The sequence below is a fragment of the Notolepis coatsorum genome (assembly GCF_963971535.1).
Source record: "Notolepis coatsorum genome assembly, chromosome: 6".
Classification (NCBI taxonomy): domain Eukaryota; kingdom Metazoa; phylum Chordata; class Actinopteri; order Aulopiformes; family Paralepididae; genus Notolepis; species Notolepis coatsorum.
Genome location: NC_140170.1, coordinates 129,423,547 through 129,450,914, shown reverse-complemented (window position 1 = coordinate 129,450,914; position 27,368 = coordinate 129,423,547). Strand labels below are relative to the sequence as shown.

The window sequence follows — 27,368 nt, the reverse complement described above, 5'->3', positions numbered from 1 at the left end:
CGGCCAAGTAGGCGGGTCTAACCCTTTTATCTGTATGATTATCATAATTCATATTATTCATATTTCTCATATTTGATACAGTAATATTTACATAAATCTTCTTTACACAGAGATCCTAACAGATAATACATACGAGGGGGGGGGACTGTACATTACCATTAGGAGGGGGTGGGTGGGTTTTGACATTTACGGGGGCCAGTTTCGAATACCAACGAAGGTTACAACTAAAGTCTTTCTTTGGTCTGCATTCCATTAACAAATTGTGTGTATTGAGCCGTACTGTATTGTACCCATTCTGCAATCTGTTAATACAATGTTAAATCAATTCAATCAATCAATGTGTTGTTGTTGTTTTTTTAAACACGCGCAACGTCACGACCCGGAAGTGAATCATTTCCGAAGCAACAAACATAGCTAACGTTAGCTGGCTAACTGTTTGTTATATTTAGAGACCATTGTGTAAAACCGATTAAACCCCCACACACCTTACAAAATGGTAGGTGGAGAACTGAACTGTATATTACACTGTGAGATTCTATGTACACTGTCGTCACGATGGTAGCCACTGAATACGATTTTAGCGATTTTTTTTTATAGATGAGATGACAGTTAGCCAACCGTTAGCTAGTCGGGCGTTGTCAACCTGAAATGGAATACATGGCTAGTGTTAATCCTAGTTATCCAGTGTTACCAAGTAACAACTATATTGTCACCTTGTAAATTTGGCATTTTCGTATTGTGTTGCTACTACAAAGAATGTTACTTTTTACTAGGCTGAAGTCGAGGAGACCCTGAAGAGAATCCAGAGCCAGAAGGGAGTGCAAGGAATCATTGTAGTCAATAATGAAGGTAATGTTAGTTAACATGCTAACTAATATCAAACGCATATTTTCTTATGTTTTTCAAACATTGGTTCATATATTCCATAAAAGACTGCCCATAGACTCTTGTCACATTTAGTGAGTCTAGTCCAGCATTGGTACCAAAGTAGCCTCTTTTGTGACTGTGATGCACGCCAACAAGGTTTGGCCGAGTGAATCCACAGTCTCTTGCTACTCAATAGGAAACCAACCTAGATTTACCATGAAGAACTGCTCCTACCTGAACCGTTTGTTATACAAGTATCACAGAGACATTTCAAATGTACTCACAGTTGCACGAGGGTTTTGATTTGATTTGAAATCTTTATTTCGAACATGCAATGAATACAAACAAACAATAACAAAAGCAAAACACAACTCAATCTACATGTTCGAAAAGGAGTAGGAAGAAGTATACACTTATTTAATCCTACCCCTTTTCCACTACTCAAATGAGTGTACTATTTTGCAAAACAAAAAAACATCTGTCCAAAAAAAAATTATTGGACAGATAATGGTTTGAAAGCTTGGCGTTGCTAATACACATTTTAAATAATTTTTATAAACTGGTCAACACAGCTTTATTTACGGCATTGGGTGTCTGATGCGCATGCGTTGTGATCACAGTCCTGCGCATCAGGTAGCTAAAGCCGTTTTGAGCAGTGTTGCCCATTTTGACAACCTAGGATGGCTTAAAGTAGACGACAGAGTACAGCAACTTGCAATGGGCCTGGTCTACAAGATGCACTACTACACAACTAAAGTACCCATGTACATGTCGAGATACTTCCCAAAGGTCAGTGAGTACCACGACCACAACACCAGAGGGAGTTCCACAAATCATGTCCAAACCAGATTCAGCTCAAACAAGGGAGGGACTAAACACGTTTTGCAATTATGCCACAACAATGTGGAATTCCCTACCCACAGCCGTAAAATAGAGAATGTGAATCCCTACCCACCTTCAAAATCGCTCTAAAAAAGCACCTATGGGAGGCCGCAATTCGAAACTGGCCCCGGTAAATGGCCATTTACATTTAGTCATTTAGCTGACGCTTTTATCCAAAGCGACTTACAAGTTCTGTACGACAAGTCATCAGGAAGGGCACAACTCTATCAGCTGAGTAACAATGTTCATCAAAGTGTTGAGTGCATGACAGCAAGGTTACATTTACATTTACATTTAGTCATTTAGCTGACGCTTTTATCCAAAGCGACTTACAAGTTCTGTACGACAAGCCATCAGGAAGAGCACAACTCTATCAGCTGAGTAACAATGTTCATCAAAGTGTTGAGTGCTACAGTGTAGGTTAGTTTATTAGGACAAGTGCATGACAGTATGGTTAGTTAGGGTTAGATTTTTTTTTTTTTTTTTTTTTTTTTTTTTATTCAGATAATGGTTGAAGAAGTGAGTCTTTAGTCGACGGCGAAAGATTGGACGTGTTTCGGCTGTCCTAACTGGGGTGGGTAGTTCATTCCACCATTGTGGGGCAAGGACTGAGAATAGGCGACTTCTCTTTGATGACCCTCCCGGAGCTTGGATAGGAGTAGGTCTGAGGCGGCCAGAAGATGCAGAGCGTAGGGGTCTTGAGGGTGTGTAGTTAGAGACCATTGACCGGAGGTAGGCGGGAGCAGTTCCCTTTGCCGCACGGTATGCTAGGTCAAGGGCCTTGAAGCGGATTCGTGCAGCAATGGGGAGCCAGTGCAGGTCCCTAAGAAGTGGGGTGACATGGGCCGACTTCGGTAGGTTTGAGATCAGGCGGGCCGCTGCGTTCTGAATGAGTTGAAGAGGCTTAGTGGCAGTGGCCGGGAGGCCAGCGAGCAGTGCGTTGCAGTAGTCGAGGCGGGAGATGACTGTTGATTGGACGAGGAGTTGGGTGGCTTCTTTTGTCAGGAAGGGGCGTATCCTTCTGACGTTGCTCAGGAGGAATCGGCAGGTTCTGGTTGTCGCTGCGATGTGAGCAGAGAAGTTCAACTGGTCGTCGAGGACAACACCAAGGTTCTTGGCGGTCGGGGACGCGGTCACAGCTGCATTCTCGACTGTGATGGAAAGGTCGGTCAGGGGGGAGGATTTGGCCGGCAGGTGGAGCAATTCTGTTTTGCTTAGGTTCAGTTTGAGGTGGTTGGTCGTCATCCAGGCGGAGATGTCGGACAGACAGGCCGAGATCCGCTCAGAGACGTGGATATCTGAGGGAGGGAAGGAGAGGAAGAGTTGAGTATCGTCGGCATAACAGTGGTAGGAGAAGCCATGAGACGTGATAATGTTACCCAGTGATTTAGTGTAGAGGGAGAAGAGAAGGGGTCCTAAAACCGAGCCCTGGGGGACACCCGTCCGCAGGGGGCGGGTGGCCGACAGGGTCCCTCTCCATGACACTTGGTAGGAGCGGTCATTGAGGTATGATGACAACCATGTCAGCGCAGAGCCAGCCACTCCCATTCCTGCGAGGGCCGCGAGGAGGATCTGGTGGTTGACTGTGTCGAAGGCTGCAGATAGATCTAGGAGAATCAGGACAGAGGAGAGGCCTTTCGCTTTTGCTAAGTGAAGTGCCTCTGTGACCGCAATGAGGGCTGTCTCTGTGGAGTGACCAGTCCTGAAGCCTGACTGATTAGGGTCTAGGAGGTCATTCTGTAAGAGATAAGCAGTAAGTTGGTTGGATACAGCACGTTCAAGTGTTTTAGAAAGGAAGGAGAGAAGAGAGACAGGACGGTAGTTGTGTAGGTTAGTTGTTAACTAGCTGCCTCTCAGATGTTTGTAGCCATAAGCCATATGCCCCAGATGGTAAATGGCTGCTTTTTTATATAGCGCTTTTATCCAAAGCGCTTTACAATTTGTTACTCACATTCACTCACACATTCACACACCGACGGCGGAGGCAACCATGCAAGGTGCCAACCTGCTCATCGGGAGCAATTAGGGGTTAAGTGTCTTGCTCAAGGACACATCGACATGCTGCCCAGGAGGAGCGGGAATCGAACCGGGAACCTCCGGATTGCCAGACGACTGCTCTACTTCCTTGAGCCACTGTCGCCCCAGATAACATTATCTTCAATTAGGGCTGGGCGATAAAACGATAACTATCGCGATAAATTATTTCCTCGAAATAAACATGAAACGTGGTCGCAAAGTTTCGATATATATATATCGATTTTCCAAGCTTGGATATGAGCACACGCACTAACAACCAATCAGTGAAGGAGATGGCCGACAGCGGAAGGAGACGTAGAGAGGTATGACTCAAGTAGTAAACAAGGCTGGCTAGGATAATTAGCTTGCACGGCGCTATTTTATAGTTTACCTGCCGAGTTGGTGTGTGTTTTGAATTCTGAGGGTAACTGTTATAGTAGTGTGGGGTATACGGTGGACGTCGTTGCAATGTATTGGGGCGGAACAGAGTATTTTATGGTCATATTTAGTACATTGTCATGCGATACACCGCTTGGAAACGAGGCTGGCTAGGATAATTAGCTTGCACGGCGCTATTTTATAGTTTACCTGCCGAGTTGGTGTGTGTTTTGAATTCTGAGGGTAACTGTTATAGTAGTGTGGGGTATACGGTGGACGTCGTTGCAATGTATTGGGGCGGAACAGAGTATTTTATGGTCATATTTAGTACATTGTCATGGGATACACCGCTTGCTCTAGCTAACTGCTAACGTGCGCGGACTGATGATGACATCAACTCAAGACATTCGCAGCAGCAAAACAAGTCTATTAATAGCCCGTCCATCGGCGCCGGGCATAAGAAGTTAATTAAACTTGACAGACATTATATCGACGATAATTATCGATATCGAGTTATATGAAAATAATTTTATAATTTTATCGTGGTAACGTTTTTGGCCATATCGCCCAGCCCTACCTTCAATCTAATGTCACAGATTCTTGATTTTCAAGTAAACATCATATCCTCACACATCTAGAGACCTAAACTGATCACATCTATGTTGCAAGGCACCTTCAATATCTAGACCTAAAGATTTCCCTATGGATTTAATCCCAACTGTATCTGGAGAGGGGGGCATATACAGGAGGGCTTACCGGCTACCTTTTGGACTGCCTAAATATTTAACCTGCCTATCTTTTTATCTACTGTATGTTCATAAATCTGTATCAGTCTCTTTCCCACCCTCCTCTTCTGTCTCACCTCTCAAGGCATCCCCATCAAGACCACCCTGGATAACTCCACCACGGTGCAGTACGCAGGGCTGATTCACCAGCTGGTGATGAAGGCCAGGAGTACTGTGCGAGACATCGACCCCCAGAACGACCTCACCTTCCTCCGTGTCCGCTCCAAGAAGAATGAGATCATGATCGCTCCAGGTGAGATGAGATTGTGGGCAGTCTGTTGATTCCTGTTTAAAAGGGTGGAATGGCAATTTATGCCTCACACATTCACACTCTGACAGTGGAGGCAACCTGGAGCAGTTAGGGGTTAAGTCAGTGACTCTTGCTTAAGGACACTGCCGGGAGGAGGCGGAATCTAACCGGGAACCTTCTGATTACCAGACGACTGCTCTACCTCCTGAGCCACTGTCACCCTGTTTACTGAGCCACTGTTTCTTGATCTGCCATTCACCGTTGATCCTCCATTTTCAATTTTCAGAAGATCAAGAAAAGAGGGCTTAAGATAGGTCAATAGGAAGGCTAAGAGGGAGATGGAGTAGGGGAGACACAGGAGGGAAGGTCTTTATCAGTGTTGACATGATTTATATCATGGTTTTAACTTTTAATATTGACCAGATAGGCTTACACATATTAGGGCTGCCACGGTGAGGACATTTTCCCATTGGTTAAACTCATGACAACACTGGTGTTACCAGTGACACCGGACACTTTACAAAATGATGCTCCGTATCTGTAGAGCGCTTACTTAACTGTTCTTGTGAGGAATTCGTAGCATATGCAACGAAAAGTTGTGCACCAAATTTTGCCTGCTTACTTGATCTTTAATGTTATGCGGCGCCGGCTACATTGATCCACTGTGTCTGTCCGTCTAACATTATGTCTGTTTTTAACACAATAGAGGAGTATCTATTTGTTGGACAGACAGAGTTGACGTTAGGTTCTAATTTAAAAAGAAACCAACGGACAGTAACACCTTCTGTACATTTTCTGTTTAAGATCCCATGCATTATAAATGGCCTTTTCCAGTGTTTCAAGTTTCTTTATTAGTTGTCATACAGAATACTTTTGCATGAAATGCTTCTTTCTGTTTAGCATTGTATCCTAGCAATTGGGGATTAAATCAATGTGGTCTGTGTTGTTAATTATCATATTGACTCATCAGTCTAGTCTCGAGTTCACGAGATCTTCCCTCACTCAACTAAGCTGTTCTGATTTGACTCGCAATGCGACGTAACAAGTAGCTGATCTGCAGTAACGCCCCCTCTATGGTTGTAGCGCATAGTGTAACCCGACACTTCCTCAAACAGGTTTTGACAGAGAGGCAGAGAACGAGAGAGAGAGAGAGAGAGAGAGAGTAGGGATGCCACGATCGATTGGCCAGCGATCATCGGTATCGGCCGATATTCAGTATAAATATGAGATTGGTGAATTCCGATAATGTTTTATTTTTGCAGATCGTGAAAAACGATCGATGACACGCACGAAAAACATGATCCAATTCTCAGAGTTCTCACTCGCTGTCTCTCTTGCTCACAGCTGCTGCACGCCTTGCCCCTCCCCTCACAGACCCATGTCAACAAATGCTCCGGCAAGAGTTGAGTGCACCTCGAGTGATACTAGCTAACGTTACTGTTTAAACAAAATTACCCAGTCAACTATTCACTTTAGTTTAATACATGAGGCATTGTCTAACGTTAAATAGCTGATTGATTGATTGATTGAATTGATTGATTGAAAACTTTATTAACAGATTGCAGAATGGGTACAGTACAGCTCAATACACACAATTGTTAACACTTTGATTGCCATGGTTAAATTCATGATATACCATCCCTTGCCAGCTCTATTTAACATGGAGAAGTTCCCCTTCTTTGCAGGGCTATAACTTTTTAAATTCTATTGCGAGATTGCCATTATTAGGGCCCATTCAATGTCCTATATGTATTGTTCATGGTGTAGCAACGTTAAACTTTTTCATTCACATATTCATACTAAAATATGATCTAAAGTATAAGTATGTTTTCATCTCTTTCTGCAGCTTTCTCCAGAACGTGATTTATAGCCCCAAATGCATTATATTGATGATCAAATACAGTTTGGTAGGAATCTGTGCGAGATCAAAAATTTCAACTGGACGTACTTCTAGAATTTACTACACGTCATCTGATGTTGACCGGATGGGCGAGGGGGCGTTTATAATTCCGTGGGCAACGTTATACCATTCATCTAATGTGGGTCATATGTTCATCATAGCAGTTTATATCGAACACGGTAATACTACACGCTAAAACTCACCCCAGTCTCCTCGGGCCGTTGGGCGATCAGCGTGGAGTAGACAGTTTTCAATTATGGGATGTTGAAATGCCCGATCTATTTCCAGGTTGTATAATAGTATATACGTCCAAATCATGTTGTTTTTTCGAGTTATTTCCACCGATCGATGTTCACTGTGTGAAGACAGAGTCTCTCTAACATTAGCGAGTGCCCGGACCCCATATGGAGTGAGTCCTGCCGCTTCAAAGGTTGACATCCGGTTTCGATCTGCCGATCGGCCACCAGATGGCGCTCTTGAACCGCTAGAGGGTTGAGAGGAGATCAGCACTGTGTGTCAAGGCTGCGGAGGGGAAATATGATTTCGATCACAGATTTTTGAAATATTGATATCAAAGACGAGTTACGGCGTCCTCGGCAACTTGAGCATGGCGGGGAATGACGAGTTCCGGCGTTTTCGGCAGTTAAAGTGTTAAGGGGATGCAGACCAGAGAGAGACTTTCGTCTTGTTTACATCAGGGTCCCCCATTTTCTAGCAGTAGCTACAGATAGCTCCTGATATCAATGTCTTATAACATCATTCGTTTTTGCAGCTGTTGGCTAATTAGCTATCGTGCTTCATAGCTGTAACTGAACACTGAGAACATCTTATAAGTTTCAGTTCATAGGAAAATACTTTGACTATAATGGGCAGAAGTAAATGAACTTAGATACTGTTATGCTCAACACCCAGTACTATTCACTTTACTTAAAGGGGACCTGCATTGCTATTCCTAGCACTATTTGGGCAACTTTACACAATTCCTGTGAGTCTATGGAAGACATCTGTAAGGTTTATAAAAATAAAAAAAAATCATTGTTTTATATTTCTAATGGAGTACTCAAAAGCATAATTTTCCAGCCTCAAGATTTCAGCCTGATATTGGCTGGGCTCCGCCCATAAGCACTTTCAGTGGCAGTCATCCACAGAGTCTGCGACTGGTAGAGAGAGCGAGAGAGAGAGAGTGCAGTTTGAGGAAGTGGTTTCCACTCGCTCTGCTATTGCTGTGCGGGCTGCCTAGGTTGTGGTAGGGCATTGGCAACCACAGAGCCAATCGGATCACTGTCCGCTTACCCAGCGCCAACTGACGTCAGCATGCGCCTCAAATCAGAACGACCTAATTAAATCAAGCAGGAAATGGTCTGAGCTGAATGAGAGCAATCCGTCAATATGGTATTTAGACACAAAAACACATTGATACTAACTCCTATTACTATAATACAATGCTAAAGACTGAAAAATGACATTTATAATGCATGTCACCTTTACTTAATTTCTAAGATTAGATTAGATAATTTTGACAGGACTTTGAGAATGCCTGTGTTAGACCTACAGTATAATACTGCCAGCTGCTATAAGAAAACCAAAAACTATTGGTATCTGCTAGGGCTGTACCGAATGCTTCGAAGCTTCGATCATAATGTTGACATTCGAATTCTAAATCAACATTCGAATTTTTTATTTTTAATAATATATATACATTTTTTAATCTTTAAAAAAAAATGTATTCAATCTGTTTAAACCAATGGGGGTTTTCTTCACAGTTGCAGTTAAAGATTAGGCTTACACTAATATTATAATATTATACTTAACACTTTCAGTGCCACCAGGTGGCGCCAGAGTTAGCGCTTGAATGCCACCATCCACTTTAATGTTAACGTTAATATCGCCTAATCTATTTTTGTGTGGTTTTTTATCGCTTCATTTCCGTTTGAGAGCATTTTGAAAAGCACCCGTTTTGAGGTAAAAAAACAGCCCATTCTGGGCCATTCTGTGATAATCGTCTTTTACTGGAATATTCCAGAACGTTGATATTTGTCTGCCTATTTATGAATCGTTTTCAAATAAACGCTAGATGATCAATATTATACGTACACGCACGCCCATTCGAGCCTCGCGCTGATAATAGCCGTGTTCATTTCCTCATGGATTTTACAGTGAAACCGATAGAGGACATTTCACAAAACAGCTTATATCTTCATCAAAATGAGTCTGATTATCCTAACACTGATAACATAGATTCCTTACCTGACATCAGATGGTATCCAACTGGTATATTCCAATTCCTGATCACCATTCGAAAAAATCGATAAGTGTATAGATCTAACATGATACAGTAGAATTCATGATCCGCGGCGCTCAGAGGATCCATAATGAACTGTGGTAACCCCGGCTGCATCAGTGGACTGGAAAATGTGGAGTACAGGATTTTTTGAGTCCATTCCAAAATCCCTTATGTCATGTGGGAGACGATAGGGGGCGCTTTTTTCCATGTCTGATCGCCGGCGGCTCTCGGGTAGACTAGGGTAGGCTCGCGTGATGCAATATGATTTCAGATCGCTAAAAAAAAATAAAAAATCCGAGAAATCTCTTGAGTGGCTTTCAACGTAATATTAATAATTCCGAGAACTCGTGAGTGGCATAGAAAGTGTTAAGAAGGGGAGCTCCCGTAGCTCACCGCATATCTCGGCGCTATTTCTGCGTCGGGGAAAACCGTGCTCGTCACGGATCTGGGGGACACGAGTTCGATTCCCGGACCCGCCGTCATTTCTCAGAATGTCTTCCCCTGCTCTACATCCTATTTCAACCTGTTTCTGTCGGTCATGCTTGACCAGAAAAAGCGATAAACGCTAAAAAAGAAAGTTAAAAAAAAAATTAAAAAAAAAGTGTTAAGACGTATAAGACGTCACCATCACTTTCATACCAACCGTGCCCTTATTGGATTATTTATGTTGACGAAACTGATGAGTTATATTCATTAAAGAAAGTTGATTTAATAGACATTCGAAGCTTCGTTCGAATACTTCAATCGAAGCTTCAAATGTTAAAAAATTACATTTGGTACAGCCCTAGTATCGGCAGTGTATCGGCCGATATGACTCAGACGATCGGTATCTGTGGCAAAAAACGTGATCGGGGCATCCCTAATAGAGGGGGAGAGAGAGAGAGAGAGGGACCGGCGGGACCGTGCAGAAGTGTGTGTAAAAATGTGTGTGCACCATCTCTCTCCCTCGTTGGAGCATTTACACACAAACTTGACTGCGTGTGTGTCGGGGACGCATCTCTCCTCTCTCTCTCTCTCTCTCTCCCTCGTCGGAGCATTTACACACAAACTTGACTGCGTGTGTGTCGGGGACGCATCTCCCCTCTCTCTCTCGCTTGCTCGTTCTCTCTCTCGCTCTCTTAATGTATCACGCTGTGTGGGTGACTGTCACTGAAAGCGCTTATGGGCGGAGCCCATCCAATAACAGCCTAAAATCCTGAGGCTGAAAAATGATGCTTTTGAGTACTTCATTAGAAATATAAAACAATGATTAAAAAAAAAAAGAAAAAAAACGTACAGATGTCTTCCATAGACTGTCAGGAATTGTGTAAAGTTGCCCAAATAGTGCAAGGAATAGCAATGCATGTCCCCTTTAATCTGTTCCTTGACTGATCTATTAGGCTTGGGCGGTATGACGGTATTACGGTATACCAGGGTATTTAGAAATCCCGACGGTATTGAAAATCAATACCGTCAAAATCACAGATGCGCTTCAGTTTCTATTACAGTGAAACGGAGTTTTGAGTGTAGTGCACACGCGCGCTAGCAGAGGGCGAGACCAGTCCTCACTAGTGGAGCGAGTGGATCACAACGGTGTTCACGTTTTACGGTAATGTTGCGACAGTGCTGTGAAAATACCGTAAAGCGGTGTGGTAACGAGAGTTGGTGTGTGTTGTTGTGCACTGGTGGAGCAAGCAAATAATCCGTCTCTTATTATATATGAACTAAAGAGTACAAGGTTTACACAACAGCCCCCACCCGCTTTTGTATTGTATTTGTACCTGTACTATCCGCTGTCAGCTGTTTATCTCTCTCTGTGAGCTTGATTAACTAGCGTTAGCTCACGTTAGCTAGCGTTAGCTCCGCGGCTAATCTTAGATTACCCTGAACTAAATCAATGACTAGGTTATAAAGCATTCGAGTAGTTTTCACTGCACATAGAAGTAGCCAAACAGCGGGAGCATATGACCAAAACCCAGGCAATTTCGAGCCCTTAACACTTTAAGGACCGTGCACATATATATATACGTGTTTCGATTCCATGCGTTGTGGACCAGAGCCACGTATATAGCCGTGGCAAGTTGTTATTGTTTTATTCCATATTTATAACGCTATTAACGTCCGCGATCGAGATCCATGACCTACCAACATATTTGATTTTCTAAACATGCAATACCGGCCAGATCCGCTTAGGGGCGCCATCGCTCCACTGCAGTATCATTGAGGGGATTAAAAAAAAAATCTTTTACAGTCTGTGGGCGGATCATATGAGCCTCGATTCCAAACGAAGACCCTCCATCTTTGATCACGTTACCGAACGCATATTTCAGCCTGGAATAATGGGATTTATGATTAGCCAATGGACATATCGATCTACCAGAATCCGATGACTAATGAAGAAATGCTGCCGGCGATCACATGGCCTGACGGTAGGATACTATTCCCCCAAATTACAGCTGGATTGGACATTGTTTTAAAACCTAACGTGATCGATCAGTGAACTATATTGCTAATAAATAATACTAATCGGCGTTCCCCGCCGCCCCCATTTCATCCATAGATGCTCTGTAATAGTCCGGATGCTACGCAGTTTGTTTTATTTCATTCGTATATATACAGCAGAAATGGCGTTTGATATAACGGCGCCAACGTTTAGCCTATTATCTAGCTTCCTGGAAAAAAGACGAGACGAAAAGCGCGATAAACCTTATATTCACGACGCTATAAAATGACAACCAACCGATGGATTTTTATTTTCTTTAAGCCATTATGAAGGCACGGTTTATGCACTCAAGTGACAATGAGAATGGACAGATAGCAATACTATAAATTATAGCTCTTAGAAAGTACATCGGTTTGTAAACAAACGGCATAAATCGCCGCAAGAGTGTGGTCGCCAAAGTGTTAAGGAATCAAATAGTCTGCCATGGCTAGGCTACATGCTAACGCTAACGTTATTGTTTTGAAATGCGCAACGGTCGGGAAAACCTGGCAGCGATAAGGGAATCGAAAGTCACGGGAGGCACGCGATTCCAGGCATCGGACAATTAGGATGGTTTTTGATTCCCATCCCTAACTACGGTGCTGCAGGCTAACTGGCTACCATTCTGAGAGCTAACGATAGTAGCACTAGATGCTGCGGGCTTCTGGCTACCATTCTGAGAGCTAACGATAGTAGCACCGTGATTTGGCTATGTGTCTAATCTGCACGTCGCTTATCAATGACTCATTTTCCAGTCAACATTGTCGAAGCGTATTGTTTTTTTATTGGTTCATTTTCGTTTTATAGCATTTTGAAAAGCCCTCGTTTTCAATGAAAATATAAAGATTCCATGATAAATTACATTTACTGGAATATTCTAGAATACACAAACGTTGTCATTTTTCAGCCTATTTATGAATCGTTTTCAAATAAACGCTAGATTATCGATAGTATATGTGTACGTATGCACGCTATAGAGGCAATCTGAAAAATCGATTATCTTATTTCCTCATCAGCGATCGCGCACAAACAGCCACATTACACATAGGGCAAACGCTGAGATCTCAGCGAATACAACTCTGATTATCCCAAGACTGGTCAAATAGATTCCTTACCTCAGATCAGATGTTCTCCAAAAAGATCATTCCAATTCCTGATCGCCATTCCAAATATCGATCACGCTTATTGATTGAGTATTGGCTGCTGTAAATATATATTCCAGGCTGATTCCTGTCCCGCGATGACTTCCATGTTGATCAGACTTCTTACCAGCACAAGGAACCAGCTGGCTCCGCCCCTACATATCTACAGATCCCAGGTCAGTCTAAGCGACTGACCTGCAGTTACACAGGGATAGACGATAGGGGGCGCTTTTTTCCATTCTGAGCTCCTGTAGGGGCTGCTGTACCAACGGGAGACTCGGTTGATGAAATATGATTTCAGATCGCTAATAAAACGATATTTGTCGTCTGTGGCACTCAGTGGGGGGGGCTAATAAAACGAGTTATGCCGTCCCTGGCACTCAAAGTGTTAACGTTAGCAGGTTCCCTATTAGCACTGGGTTTAAATCCAAAATATTGCCAAATTATCTGCCATCGCTGTGTAACCTGTCATGTTGTCCTGGGCCTTCTTTCTCTGTCATGTGAAGTGAAATCGACTCTGTGCTGTGACTCTGCTGTCTGGAGCAGACAGACAATTTCGGTTTATAATGTCTGACTAAGTATTTTTTATTTGATGAATGTCACTAGCACTAATGTGCTATAATGAACTAAATGGGTTTCATTTATATTTTAATAAAGCATACAGGGTTAGAAATTAACATTTTTTTTCAAGGGCTTTTTTTGCCCCCCTTAATTGATTTTCGGGGGCTTTTTTTTGTATTTCGGGGGCACTGCATTTTTATGATAAACGGTAGGGGTGGGACGGTTCACAAAATGGGACGGTTTGGTTCGTATCACGATTTTGGGGTCACAGTTTTCAGTTCGATATATGTTAATTTTTATTAAAAAAAAATTTAACACTCAAATCTCAAATCTAACACTCAAAACTCAAATCTAAACATGCTTCTCATTTATTAAAAATAAAATAAAAGGTTTACAGTGTTTACAGCCTTAAATAATGTTTGGCACACAAAGACCGAACTGACTGAAAAATATAGGCTACATTTGTCAAAGTATTAACTTAGTGCAAACAAACAATATGCTCAGCCAGCACTAGACTTTCCTTTCTTTAATATAAACACACAAAAACAATGTCAACCATGTTTAAATTCCCTGATTGTCAGTTCTTAATGGAAAGATTCGTTTTCTGCTTGAAATTATTATGTTTCTGTCTACATTTATTTAGACTAACATTATTTAAATATTGTGTGCAACTGTGGTGGATTACGTAATTCTATGGGTTGGCGCCGGGTCCCCACGGACATTTTAGCGTCACGGACCACAATGTTATCAGCTCCGGTAACGTTAGGAGGAGACGTTCTAACATCAACATGCAGTGGAAAAGCGGCAATAGTCCCGGTTGGAGTTAGTAAAACACAGTTGTATGTTAGCCTTCTTGGATGTTGAATAAACGCCTATCATTGTCTTTAAACACCCCGCCTCTCAGACTCCCATTTCCTCCTCTGCTACAGTAGCTAGTAGCTACGGTGACATTTCATTGACTACAGTATTAGCTTGCGGGCTGCGTCGGGCTACCATAGTTAAAACGTGCGTTGTGTTTACAAACTCCTAACGCTATGGCAAGATGTGTGTAGGCATATGTAATGTTAATGGCTATGTTTTTAAAGTCGTAATGAAGATTGATTTATATTGTGCGTGCCATTTTTACACAAACTGACTAGCACCTGGCAGCTGGCTGCTGCTGCCTGCAGCCTGCAGCCAGTGCAGAACACCGGCTCCGCCAAATGATTTTTTTTTATTTGCGCGTCATCTGAACCGTACTCCCACAGACGCTCCATTACCGGATAAATATATATATATAATTAGTAAACTGTCGGGGGCATTAAGTGCCCTCCTTAACTGATTTTCGAGGGCATTTTGTCCATTTTCAAGGGCATTATGCCCCAAGCCCCCGTTAATTTCGAACCCTGAAAGCATACATACACTGGTGGGGGCGGTGGGCAAGTAATGTACTGTGGATGCCTGAACACAGAGTAACACTGGTAACACAGACTACCGTGGCAGGCCAATAGAAAACCTGAAAAGACCAACTATTTTCCTTGGCTGGAGGGGATTAGACACTAGCTGACATGGTACCGTTTTGATTGCTACACTAGCTTCCTTAAAGTCACACATTATATGGCTCTGAAGGATATACCAGACTGGAGAAGGCTAAATACTTCCAAATAAAAAACAGTCCTTAGCAATACTGGAACCATTTAGCAGCCTTATGCAAGGAAAAATAGTATGTATTTTTTTTGGGATGCAACATTGTTTGTAGTGTCTTTATACTGACCATACTTCTAAGGCTTAGAATGTGTGACTTTACGGAAGCTAGTGTAGCAATCAAAACGGTACCATGTCAGCTAGTGTCTAATCCCCTCCAGCCAAGGAAAATAGTTGGTCTTTTCAGGTTTAAAAAAATACTGCTGTGCTGCACTATCTATTGCAGTTGGCTACAGCTATTAGGCAGCCTTCACAGACTGGAAGCTCATGCTGCTCCTCAGAAAAAGCATGAACCTGCATCTTATGTCATCTGCACCAGCGGCACGGTGGTGTAGTGGTTAACACTGTTGCCTCACAGCAAGAAGGTCCAGGGTTCGATTCCCGCTTGGGGACCAGGTTTCCATGATGGCAGCCAGGTACTCAGGTGGGGTATCTCCCAGGCCTTTCTGTGTGGAGTTTGCATGTTCTCCCCATGCTCGCAAGGGTTTCCCCCCCGATAAGATAAACCCAATGGAAAAACATGCGCAACAGATCGCTAACGCTGTGGCGTCCTTGACGAAGACGGACAGGAGCACTTGGATTGGTCCCCGGGGCGCGGCTCACGTTGACGCCCTATCTGCTCCCGGCTGCCCATGGGGGGAAGGACAACGGGATGGGAAAAGTGCAGAGAGACATTTCATCGGCGACTCAGCACATGTGTGTGTGTGTTTCTGTGGGTCGCCCATCTCGCGTGTGTGTTAAAACTGCATGACAAATAAAGACTTCTAGTCTAACCAATTTATTTATATTTTATTATTACAGGTTACTGGAGTCTGCATCTAGGGAGGATTTGGCATTAGAGCCCCGATCACGTTTTTTGCCACCGATACCGATCACCGATCGTCTATGAGCCATATCGGCCGATACACTGCCGATACCGATCGTTTTTGGTTTGATAAAAAAAAAGGATGTCATTTTTACATTTTTTTTAAAATAAAATATATATATATTATATAATTATACTTGTAGTTGTATTATCTGCGAGACATCGCCACCACGCAACAAGTCAAAATGCTCGCTATCTGCAAACGGCTCCACTGTCTGTGTGTATACTCTGACTAACAGGGTCTGAAACGTATAAGATGTTCGCAGTGTTGTTATGAAGCATGATCAGCCAACAGCTGCAAAAACGAATGTCTTATGTTATAAGACATTGATATCAGGAGATATCTGTAGCTACTGCTAGCCAGCTAGATACCGTTTAGTAGGGCTGACCCTTATTAGTCGACTAATCGGTCGAAAGGGGCCGTAGTCGACTAACTAACCTCTTAGTCGAATAGTAAAAAAATATATATATATTTTTTTTTAAGATTTTCTTTTATCATTCTTTCCAAAAGAAAATAGGCCTAGAAGCGTGGCTAACGCTAATGGCACACATACCAGAGGCTAACTGCCTAAGAAAACAGGCACAGAGGGACTGAAAGAGGATTTCACCCATCTAATGAACACACTAGACTAGACAAATATCAAGATGTATCCATCAGTGCAGGGCTGTACAGTGCGACATATATATCGCACATGCTACAGCAACAGCGGTCTGTGCGATGAATGGATTTACTTCAGTAGCACTGGTGCGATAGGGATTCAGTTCATATAGATACTCTTATTTTGAAAATCCTGTAGCGGGTCTCATTTCTGCCCATGCGCAGCTCCAGCTATAATAACTAGGCTCTGACAGCTAGCAACGTTCAGGTGCATATGATACTCTTATTTTGAAAAAACTCTGTGACAACTCGACGAGTCATATCCGCCCTATCCGTGCTTCTGCAAGCAGAGCAGCGCGTTGGTCGGTTGGTGCGCACTGCTGCGTTAACACAGCAGTGCGCCTACACGTCCCGAAATAAGTCTGTGGTGTTTTTTTTTCTCTCGCAACGGGTCAAATGCATCTACATGCTTTGCACAGTCGCCATTCCTTTATGCGCACATCGCCCGAAATTAACGTTTATGTACCATTACAATCACTACAACGTTAGCAAGCTAACAAGCTAATCCTGATCAGAGGCAGAGGCGCAGAGCCAGCAGACACAGTGTCGACTGGGGAAAGGGAAATTGGGGGGCACTCTCTCCCCTTCCCTGTGTGTGCGTGCGTGCGTTTGGAAAGACGATGAAGTCACTAGTCAGGAGGACTCAGGACAGGAGTATATTATAGTAAACTGAGGATTACTGAGGATGGACAGATGATGTTGATATGCAAATATAAAAAAGGTTCGAGAGGAGTGGAAGTTTGAAGACAGACTAGACCAGTGTTTCTCAACTGGTGGGTCGCGACCCAAAAGTGGGTCGCGGGGCCATTTTGAGTGGGTTGCGGATGTGTGTGTAAAAAAAAAATATATATATATATATTTTTTTTTTTTTTTTTTTCACTACCTATCTTTGTGAAAGTGGCTTCTCAGCTCTGGTCCAGCTGAAGACAAAGCGGAGGAACAGATTGGACATTGAGCATGACCTCAATTTTTTGTTATATGGTTATAATAAAAGCTTTTCTATACATTTGTCTGATTGATTGATTGAAAACTTTATTAACAGATTGCAGAATGGGTACAATACAGTACAGCTCAATACAACAACAGTGCTAAGACTGAATGATGAATACCAGAAAAAGACTTTCGGCTTTTTTACATAAGGGTCCTCTATTTTCAACTCATCAAAATATTTAGAGACATACAAATATACAGTAGTTTCATAAAAAAATTATAAAATAAAAATAGATTTTTATTTCTTAATTTTTTGCCACAAGTATCGGTATCGGCCGATTGTGTTAGTTGAACAATCGGTATCGGCCGCAAATTTTCATATCTGTGCATCCCTACTATTTAGTTTACTGGGTCATTTCGTGTAAACAGTGAGCTAATGTGAGCTAACGTTAGCTACCTAGCTAACGGAGCTGCTCATGCAGACTATTGCCGGAGCTTGTTGATATCAGGAGCTATCAGTAGCTAGCCAGCTATATACCGTTAGACAATGCATCATGTATTATACTAAAGTGAACTATTTAGTTTACTGGGTCATTTCGTGAGCTAACGTTAGCTACCTAGCTAACGGAGCTGCTCATGCAGACTATTGGCGGAGCTTGTTGATATCAGGAGCTATCAGTAGCTAGCCAGCCAGATACAGTTAGACAATGCATCATGTATTATACTAAAGTGAACTATTTAGTTTACTGGGTCATTTCGTGAGCTAACGTTAGCTACCTATATTTATACTGATTATCGGCCGATACCGATCGCTGGCCGATCGATCGGGGCATCCCGCACATCATTTGGAAGATGTTGACTAAACTGTTTATAATCTAATTATATACTGATTTTAATGTTTCATGTTTGTTCATTATATCTAGTCAGGCAATTCACCTGACTTTGTGTTTTCTTTCTCACAAATGAGGACTATCATCGTTCAGAATTTGTCCCCATCTGTTTGAATTTGATGGTCAACATACAATAGCTTGTTGTGATTGATTCCTTTGTCATCCTCTTCATAGATAAGGACTATCTGCTGATCGTCATTCAGAACCCATCGGATTGAGACAGAGGAACATGTCAACCATCTCCTTAATGTCTGATTTTATTATTTTTTCTTTTGTGTTGTAATGGCCAAATGCATATTCTGTCTTCAGCTGACAACTTACCAGAAGCTTGTTATGCACTTACTGTACAAGTAAGTAAAGGCAATTTTAACTAGATGAAGTTGATTTTGTCAGACTATGATGAGATGATGAAGACATTCAAGAAGGAGATGTCAGACATGTATCACAGACGTGTATGCTCATATACAGGACTTGTACAGATACAGGTGTAGATATGTTTGAGCATTTCTATTTCTGTTTCTTCCATATCTAGCATGCATTGTCACATGTCACCCTGTAGCATCAGATGTTGGCCTATAATTAGCCTTGTATATATCCCTTTGTTGGTTAGATATGAGGCACATACTGGCTAAAATACCTATGACTATAGTGACTTGGCTTAAGTATGTGGAATATTAAAACCTGAAAAGTGCACAGATATCAGCTCTGTTCCCTACATAGATAAATAATCATATTTCAAACTGTATGTACTTTTGTAGCGATTATTTTTTCTTTTTTTTAATCTTTACAATTTATTGAATATTTTGATATTTTTATTTATTGTGTTGTATTGGTCACCTACCAATTGCCAACAGTGATTTAAAAGCCCATTACAATATTTATTTGGTGAGCAGTAAACCACACACTACAAAACATCTCTGCTCTTTTCACAACATTTTACGTTGGTTACTTGTAAGACCAATAAAAAGTTGAAAATATTGTCATATGCATCTATTGATTTGAAGAATATACATCACGTTAACAGGGTGGGAATCACCAGTTTCATCACGATACGATACGATATCGATTCTCTGGACAACGATACGATATTTGCCGATATCAGAAATTCTGCCACGATACGATTCGATTCAGGTGCCTGCGATCGATATGAGGCGATATTATGTGCCCATTTAACACAATCGGTCACATTTAGATTGACAAAAAAAAGGCTACGGAAATATCAATTGATGTTTTTATTTTTGAGCTCTTCCAGACATTTAAATGAAAAACAATCTATTGTTTTTAATACAAATAGACCTCCTGTTCACTTTTTATATATTGAGCTTTAAACTTTAAGTAAAATGTTTTGGAACTCACAACACGCAAGCTAAAACCCCTTCCTCTCCCAAACTTCCTACAATTGTTTTATGTTGCATGATGATCATGAATACATTTATTATGTATTCATGTTTAACACTTTAACTGCCGGAAGACGCTTTTAGGCGTCCTTCCCCGCCATGCTCAAGGTGCCGAGGACGCCGTAACTCGTCTTTGATATCAATATTTCAAAAATCTGTGATCGGATTCATATTTCCCATCCGCTGGCCTGAGACCCACCAACAAGCCCCACTGAACCCTCTAGCGGTTCAAGAGCGCCATCTGGTGGCCGATCGGCGCAATCGCCTAACAGGATGTTACATGGACGATGTGCTATTCACCTATATTACTTCCGGGCACTCGGTATTTGTCCCGGCATTCTAGCTAGTCACAATACATAGCGATCCGTTGCCAATAACTCGATAAACAACATGATTTGGACGTATATACTATTATACAAGCTGGAAATGGACCTGATATTTCTACATCCCATAATAGGTAAATGACTGTTCCACACTCATCGCCCAACGGCGCGAGGAAGATACGGTAAGATTCAGCGTTATTTTTCAATGTCTCCTATACTAACCGATCCGATGAACATATGACCCACACTAGATAAATGGTATAATGTTGCCCACGGAATTATAAACGCCCCCTCACCCATCCGGTCAACATCAGATGACGTGTAGTAACTTCTAGAACCATGTCTAGTTGGAATTTTTTATATCGCGCCGATTGCCATCAAACTGTATTTCATCATCAATATAATGCATTTGGGGCTATAGATCACGTTCTGGAGAAAGCTGCAGAAAGAGATGAAAACATACTTATACATTAGACCATACTTTAGTATGAATATGTGAATGAAAAAGTTTAACGTTGCTTCACCCTGAACAATACATATAGGACATTGAATGGGCCCTAATAATGGCAATTTAGCAATAGAATTTAAAAAGTTATAGCCCTGCAAAGAAGGGGAATTTCTCCATAGACAAATAGAGCCGGCAACCTATGGTATATAATGAATTTAGCCTTAGGCAATCAAAGTGTTAAATATCAACATTATCTGTCCATCCTCAGTAACACACACACTCCCCCACTGCCCCCACCCCTCCTTCCCAAGTCTCCTGTCCCCTCTCCTGTTCTCTCTCACGGTTAGCTGCTTAGCTTAAGCAGCCAACGCTACGTTCATTTAGATATTTAACGCGACGTGGGCATAAAGGAATGGCGACGATGCGACGCATGTTAGATGCATTTGACCCGTTGCGGGGAAAAAACTGCACAGACTTATATCGGCTCGCAAAATAGACTCTGTAGTGCTTTACAGCAGACGCAAACACTGCTGTAATGTCTACACGGAGTTTCACAATACTGGGCGCCGGCGGATATGACTCGCGGGATTTTCAAAATAAGAGTATCGCAATATAAATCGATCTTTTTACGTTTCATCGATCCTATTTGATTATTGATAATAGATCGATATATCGATCTGGATCGATGTATCGTCCCACCCAAGCCGTATTGGGGATTTTATGCAAAGCAGTGGTTAAACCCTTGAATTCAGTGCATCATCTGACTCAAACTAATTAATACTGACTGGGACCCCATGGAAACGGGTCACTTGTAGAGGGGTACACTTTGCATCCAGACCTGGGCCCTCATTCATCAACCCGACTTACGCACAGATTTGTGCTTAACCTGTGCGTACGACCATTTCTAAGCAAAGAGTGGGATTCATCAATTTCAACTTGAACTTGACTCCGTGCTTATGTGTACGCACAGCTCGGAGCACACTTAGCTGACGCCCAGTGGTAGAACATCGTTACTATGGCATAAGCGCTCCTCAGTTCTGCATTAGTTTCAAGGCGGAAATAAGCTTCCGTGCATTAGTGTTCAACTTCTGTATGACCCGTAATTCATTATAGTTCATTATAAAATAGCGACAGTAGTGTAATTATAACGGGCTCACACGCGAACAAGAGGTTGGCCTGCTTGTTTGGCACGGGGGGGCAGACGCAAAACACCAACCTCCAAACGCGATTAAATATTGTTTCAAATAAAAAGCGAATTATTTTGTGTTTCATGTTTCCAAATAAGATTGGTCACGAAATGCTTTCTACTTCAATTTGTTGGTTAGAATAGATGACCTCCGTTGAAACTTCACTGAGACTAACAGTCTATTTGTGAGCTCCCGCTCAGATGTGATAATAATAACAATAATAATAATAGCTTCATTTTATATAGCGCCTTTCAAGAGACCCAAGGTCGCTTTACATAGATAGGGGGGGGGGGATAACAAAGTAACAGACATAGTGGACAGACACACAACATATAAATATGATGATGGAATTCATTCAAGATCCTCTCCACCCTCGGGTCTTTGCCACCGGCACGGCCCATCGTGATATTGGAGATGGATCGAGCAATAGACTGTTACTGTAGCTGTCAAAGCTCCATCACAAATGCAGTTATGTGAATAGAAAGGGATTCCACTAAGTCAATGTTGCGATGCGCACACAGACATGATGGAATTCAAGTTCAAGTTTGTATTGATCACATATAGGCAGGCTACACATGGCGTATCGCTACATCATTGGCAGTGAGATTCATTGTTCTTGTATATGCTCTCGTATTATTGTTTATATAGGCTACCCAATACTGACATCAAAATAGATTGTATGACTCTAGAAATCATATGCAGCAGGTAGAAAATTGACGGAAAATCCGTCGCGATTTGGAATAAAATTGAGGGGAACTTTAATCCCTGGGTATTAATCAAACAAAACGGGAAAAGGCAGTCATATTCCAGCACGGTCTTTATTAGTGTTTGCGCTGCCCAGGCAGCAATGGTTAATAGATATCATATCCGACATCTACGTGTACACGTCTGTCAGCCTGTCGCATAACACGCTTCCCTCGGCTTAGTCCATTTTTCCACATTTCATGGGGGTATTCCATTACCGTATATGGTTAATCGGGGCGGTTCTGGTATGCAAATACTTAAAACAGTGCACGAGCTCAAACGTAGGATCAAAGTCATATTTATCAAGACAGGTGTGCGTAGAACCTGCGTACGCACGTGTGGTAAATCCCGTTTTTTTTGTGCGTGCACTGATTCTAAATTCTGTGCTTACGTGTGGAAATAGAACATTTTCTACGCCACGTTGATGAATGAGGGCCCAGGCCCTCTGTGCTTATGTGCCCAGGCCCTCATTCATCAACGTGGCGTAGAAAATTTTCTATTTCCACACATAAGCACAGAATTTAGAATCAGTGCATGCACAAAAAAAACGGGATTTACCACACGTGCGTAAGCAGGTTCTACGCACACCTGTCTTGATAAATATGACTTTGATCCTACGTTTGAGCTCGTGCACTGTTTTAAGTATTTGCATACCAGAACCGCCCCGATTAACCATATACGGTAATGGAATACCCCCATGAAATGTGGAAAAATGGACTAAGCCGAGGGAAGCGTGTTATGCGACAGGCTGACAGACGTGTACACGTACGGTGATGTCGGATATGATATCTATTAACCATTGCTGCCTGGGCAGCGCAAACACTAATAAAGACCGTGCTGGAATATGACTGCCTTTTCCCGTTTTGTTTGATTAATACCCAGGGATTAAAGTTCTCCTCAATTTTATTCCAAATCGCGACGGATTTTCCGTCAATTTTCTACCTGCTGCATATGATTTCTAGAGTCATACAATCTATTTTGATGTCAGTATTGGGTAGCCTATATAAACAATAATACGAGAGCATATACAAGAACAATGAATCTCACTGCCAATGATGTAGCCTATACGCCATGTGTAGCCTGCCTATATGTGATCAATACAAACTTGAACTTGAATTCCATCATGTCTGTGTGCGGGTCACTGCGGGAACTCACAAGGCTGTTGTCACAATGTAAATAAGAACGTGCACTGAAAAGTTACAGTATGTAGTTGGTTGATTATTTGTATGACAGTCAGTAAACCCTTGCAAAAAGTATCCGTTTTATTTAATGAATTGAAAACATTCAGCATCGCCTTCCTCCCGGCATGCAGCAACAACATGTATCAGGCAAATGCGCATCGCAACATTGACTTAGTGGAATCCCTTTCTATTCACATAACTGCATTTGTGATGGAGCTTTGACAGCTACAGTAACAGTCTATTGCTTGATCCATTTACATTTACATTTAGTCATTTAGCTGACGCTTTTATCCAAAGCGACTTACAAGTTCTGTACGACAAGCCATCAGGAAGAGCACAACTCTATCAGCTGAGTAACAATGTTCATCAAAGTGTTGAGTGCTACAGTGTAGGTTAGTTTATTAGGACAAGTGCATGACAGTATGGTTAGTTAGGGTTAGATTTTTTTTTTTTTTTTTTATTCAGATAATGGTTGAAGAAGTGCGTCTTTAGTCGACGGCGAAAGATTGGACGTGTTTCGGCTGTCCTAACTGGGGTGGGTAGTTCATTCCACCATTGTGGGGCAAGGACTGAGAATAGGCGACTTCTCTTTGATGACCCTCCCGGAGCTTGGATAGGAGTAGGTCTGAGGCGGCCAGAAGATGCAGAGCGTAGGGGTCTTGAGGGTGTGTAGTTAGAGACCATTGACCGGAGGTAGGCGGGAGCAGTTCCCTTTGCCGCACGGTATGCTAGGTCGAGGGCCTTGAAGCGGATTCGTGCAGCAATGGGGAGCCAGTGCAGGTCCCTAAGAAGTGGGGTGACATGGGCCGACTTCGGTAGGTTTGAGATCAGGCGGGCCGCTGCGTTCTGAATGAGTTGAAGAGGCTTAGTGGCAGTGGCCGGGAGGCCAGCGAGCAGTGCGTTGCAGTAGTCGAGGCGGGAGATGACTGTTGATTGGACGAGGAGTTGGGTGGCTTCTTTTGTCAGGAAGGGGCGTATCCTTCTGACGTTGCTCAGGAGGAATCGGCAGGTTCTGGTTGTCGCTGCGATGTGAGCAGAGAAGTTCAACTGGTCGTCGAGGACAACACCAAGGTTCTTGGCGGTCGGGGACGCGGTCACAGCTGCATTCTCGACTGTGATGGAAAGGTCGGTCAGGGGGGAGGATTTGGCCGGCAGGTGGAGCAATTCTGTTTTGCTTAGGTTCAGTTTGAGGTGGTTGGTCGTCATCCAGGCGGAGATGTCGGACAGACAGGCCGAGATCCGCTCAGAGACGTGGATATCTGAGGGAGGGAAGGAGAGGAAGAGTTGAGTATCGTCGGCATAACAGTGGTAGGAGAAGCCATGAGACGTGATAATGTTACCCAGTGATTTAGTGTAGAGGGAGAAGAGAAGGGGTCCTAAAACCGAGCCCTGGGGGACACCCGTCCGCAGGGGGCGGGTGGCCGACAGGGTCCCTCTCCATGACACTTGGTAGGAGCGGTCATTGAGGTATGATGACAACCATGTCAGCGCAGAGCCAGCCACTCCCATTCCTGCGAGGGCCGCGAGGAGGATCTGGTGGTTGACTGTGTCGAAGGCTGCAGATAGATCTAGGAGAATCAGGACAGAGGAGAGGCCTTTCGCTTTTGCTAAGTGAAGTGCCTCTGTGACCGCAATGAGGGCTGTCTCTGTGGAGTGACCAGTCCTGAAGCCTGACTGATTAGGGTCTAGGAGTTCATTCTGTAAGAGATAAGCAGTAAGTTGGTTGGATACAGCACGTTCAAGTGTTTTAGAAAGGAAGGAGAGAAGAGAGACAGGACGGTAGTTGCCTATGACGGTAGGGTTCAGGGATGGTTTTTTTATGAGGGGCGTGACTCTGGCTTGTTTTAGGGAGGTGGGGACCACCCCCGAGTTGAGTGAGGAGTTGATGGTTGCAGTTAGGAATGGGAGGATGTCTGGTGCTATGGACTGGAGGAGTGGGGAAGGTAGCCGGTCCAGCTGGCATGTAGTCGGACGGTTCGACGTTACCAGTGTCAGGGTCTCGGCTTCTGTAATGGGAGAGAAAGATGACAGAGTGAAGGATGAGGTTCTCGATTCAGCATTTGGAATGGGTGGGGGTTGGGAGAAGGAGCTGCGGATGTTCTCCACTTTTTCCTCAAAGAAGATCGCAAAGTCTTCGGCAGAGAAAGATGAGGGAGGGGGGGGAGTGAGGAGGGAGGACATGGTAGCATGCAGTTTGCGAAGATTCTTGGCAGAGGCCTCGATCCTATGGTGAAAGAAAGAAGCTTTGGCATTAGTAATGGTTTTGGAGAATGTTAACAAGAGGTTGTGATATGTGTCGATGTCAGCAGTGAGGCGTGACTTTCTATACTTCCTTTCAGCTGCTCTCAGGACCTGTCTTTGTTCTCTCACTGGATCTGTCAGCCATGGACTGGGTGGGGAACGGCATGCAGGTTTCTCAACGAGGGGACAGAGCTTGTCGAAGGAGGTTGCAAGGGCTGAGAGGAGGGTGGAGGTTGCCATCTCTGTGGAGAGAGCAGAGAAGGTGTCACTCAAAGGTAGAGTGGATAGTATGTCAGAGGAGAGGGTGGAGGGGGATAGGGAGGGCAGGTTGCGTCTGAGTGAGACGGTTTGAGTTGGGGTGAAGACCTTTCGGTTAAGCATGAGAGTTAGTGAGAAGGATATGAAGGAATGGTCAGATACATGTAGGGGAGTTACCGTGGTGTTAATGATGCTGGAGTTACGGGAAAATATGAGATCCAAGGAGTTGCCTGCTTTGTGGGTGGGAGGCATGGCAGTGGGAGTCAGGTCAAATGATTGTAGGAGGGAGACTACTATGACTGACTGAGATGAGTCAGGCAGGTTGAAGTCGCCCAATAGAAGGAGAGGGGTACCATCTTCCGGTAAGGAGCTTAGAAGCATGTCCAGCTCATCTGTGAAGTGATCGAGCGGACCTGGAGGGCGGTAGAGTGTAACAATGGTGAGATTGAAAGGATTAGAGACAGATACTGCATGATATTCAAAAGAGGAGAGTGACAGTGCTGGGAGGGGTGTTAAGTTTGTAGTCCATGAAGGAGATGTCATGAGGCCAGTGCCTCCACCCCGCCTGGAAGGTCGAGGTGTGTGAGTGAAGTTATAGTTTGTAGATAATGCTGCAGGTGTTGATGAGTTATTGGGGGTTATCCAGGTCTCAGTTAGAGCCAGGAGCTGCAGATTTTGACTATGGGCGTAGGCAGTAATGAAGTCAGCTTTCTTGACTGCTGATTGACAATTCCATAGGCCTCCCTGTACTGTGACAGGTGTATTAGTGGCTGTAGGAGGGTAGGATAGATTAGCCGGGTTGCTAGCAAACTGCCGTGGGTGGGTTGAGTCTGTTCTGGGGGAGCAGATTGTGGATATGAGACACATTGTGGTGTCAAGAGTGGCAGGGAGGAAGTAGAGAAATGGCAGAGTGGGAGGGAAAGGGAGATTTTTCAGAGTGGAGTGTAAGATAGGATTATGATGTACTTAGCACTGGGTGGATCCCTGGATTCCTCTGTGGATAACTCCAGGAAAACTCCTCTTTGTCCCTCTTCGTT

At 43.3% G+C, this 27,368-nt stretch overlaps 1 protein-coding gene across 1 annotated transcript; it reads left to right on the top strand.

Moving 5' to 3' along the window:
• The first annotated feature begins 381 nt into the window (after positions 1-381).
• Positions 382-19,529, top strand: dynlrb1 (dynein, light chain, roadblock-type 1). Its single transcript, XM_084317139.1, has 4 exons — positions 382-496; positions 774-849; positions 5,014-5,181; positions 18,727-19,529. The coding sequence occupies exons 1-4, from the start codon at positions 494-496 to the stop codon at positions 18,768-18,770; spliced, it is 291 nt and encodes a 96-aa protein (XP_084173265.1). The 5' UTR covers positions 382-493; the 3' UTR covers positions 18,771-19,529.
• The last annotated feature ends 7,839 nt before the right edge of the window (positions 19,530-27,368 follow it).

What these genes read in the sequence shown, in the direction of transcription:
- dynlrb1 (XM_084317139.1), top strand. An exon ending in CATTGTAGTCAATAATGAAG is followed by an intron (nt 850 to 5,013) that starts GTAATGTTAGTT and finishes TCACCTCTCAAG; the next exon opens with GCATCCCCATCAAGACCACC. An exon ending in TGAGATCATGATCGCTCCAG is followed by an intron (nt 5,182 to 18,726) that starts GTGAGATGAGAT and finishes TCCTCTTCATAG; the next exon opens with ATAAGGACTATCTGCTGATC.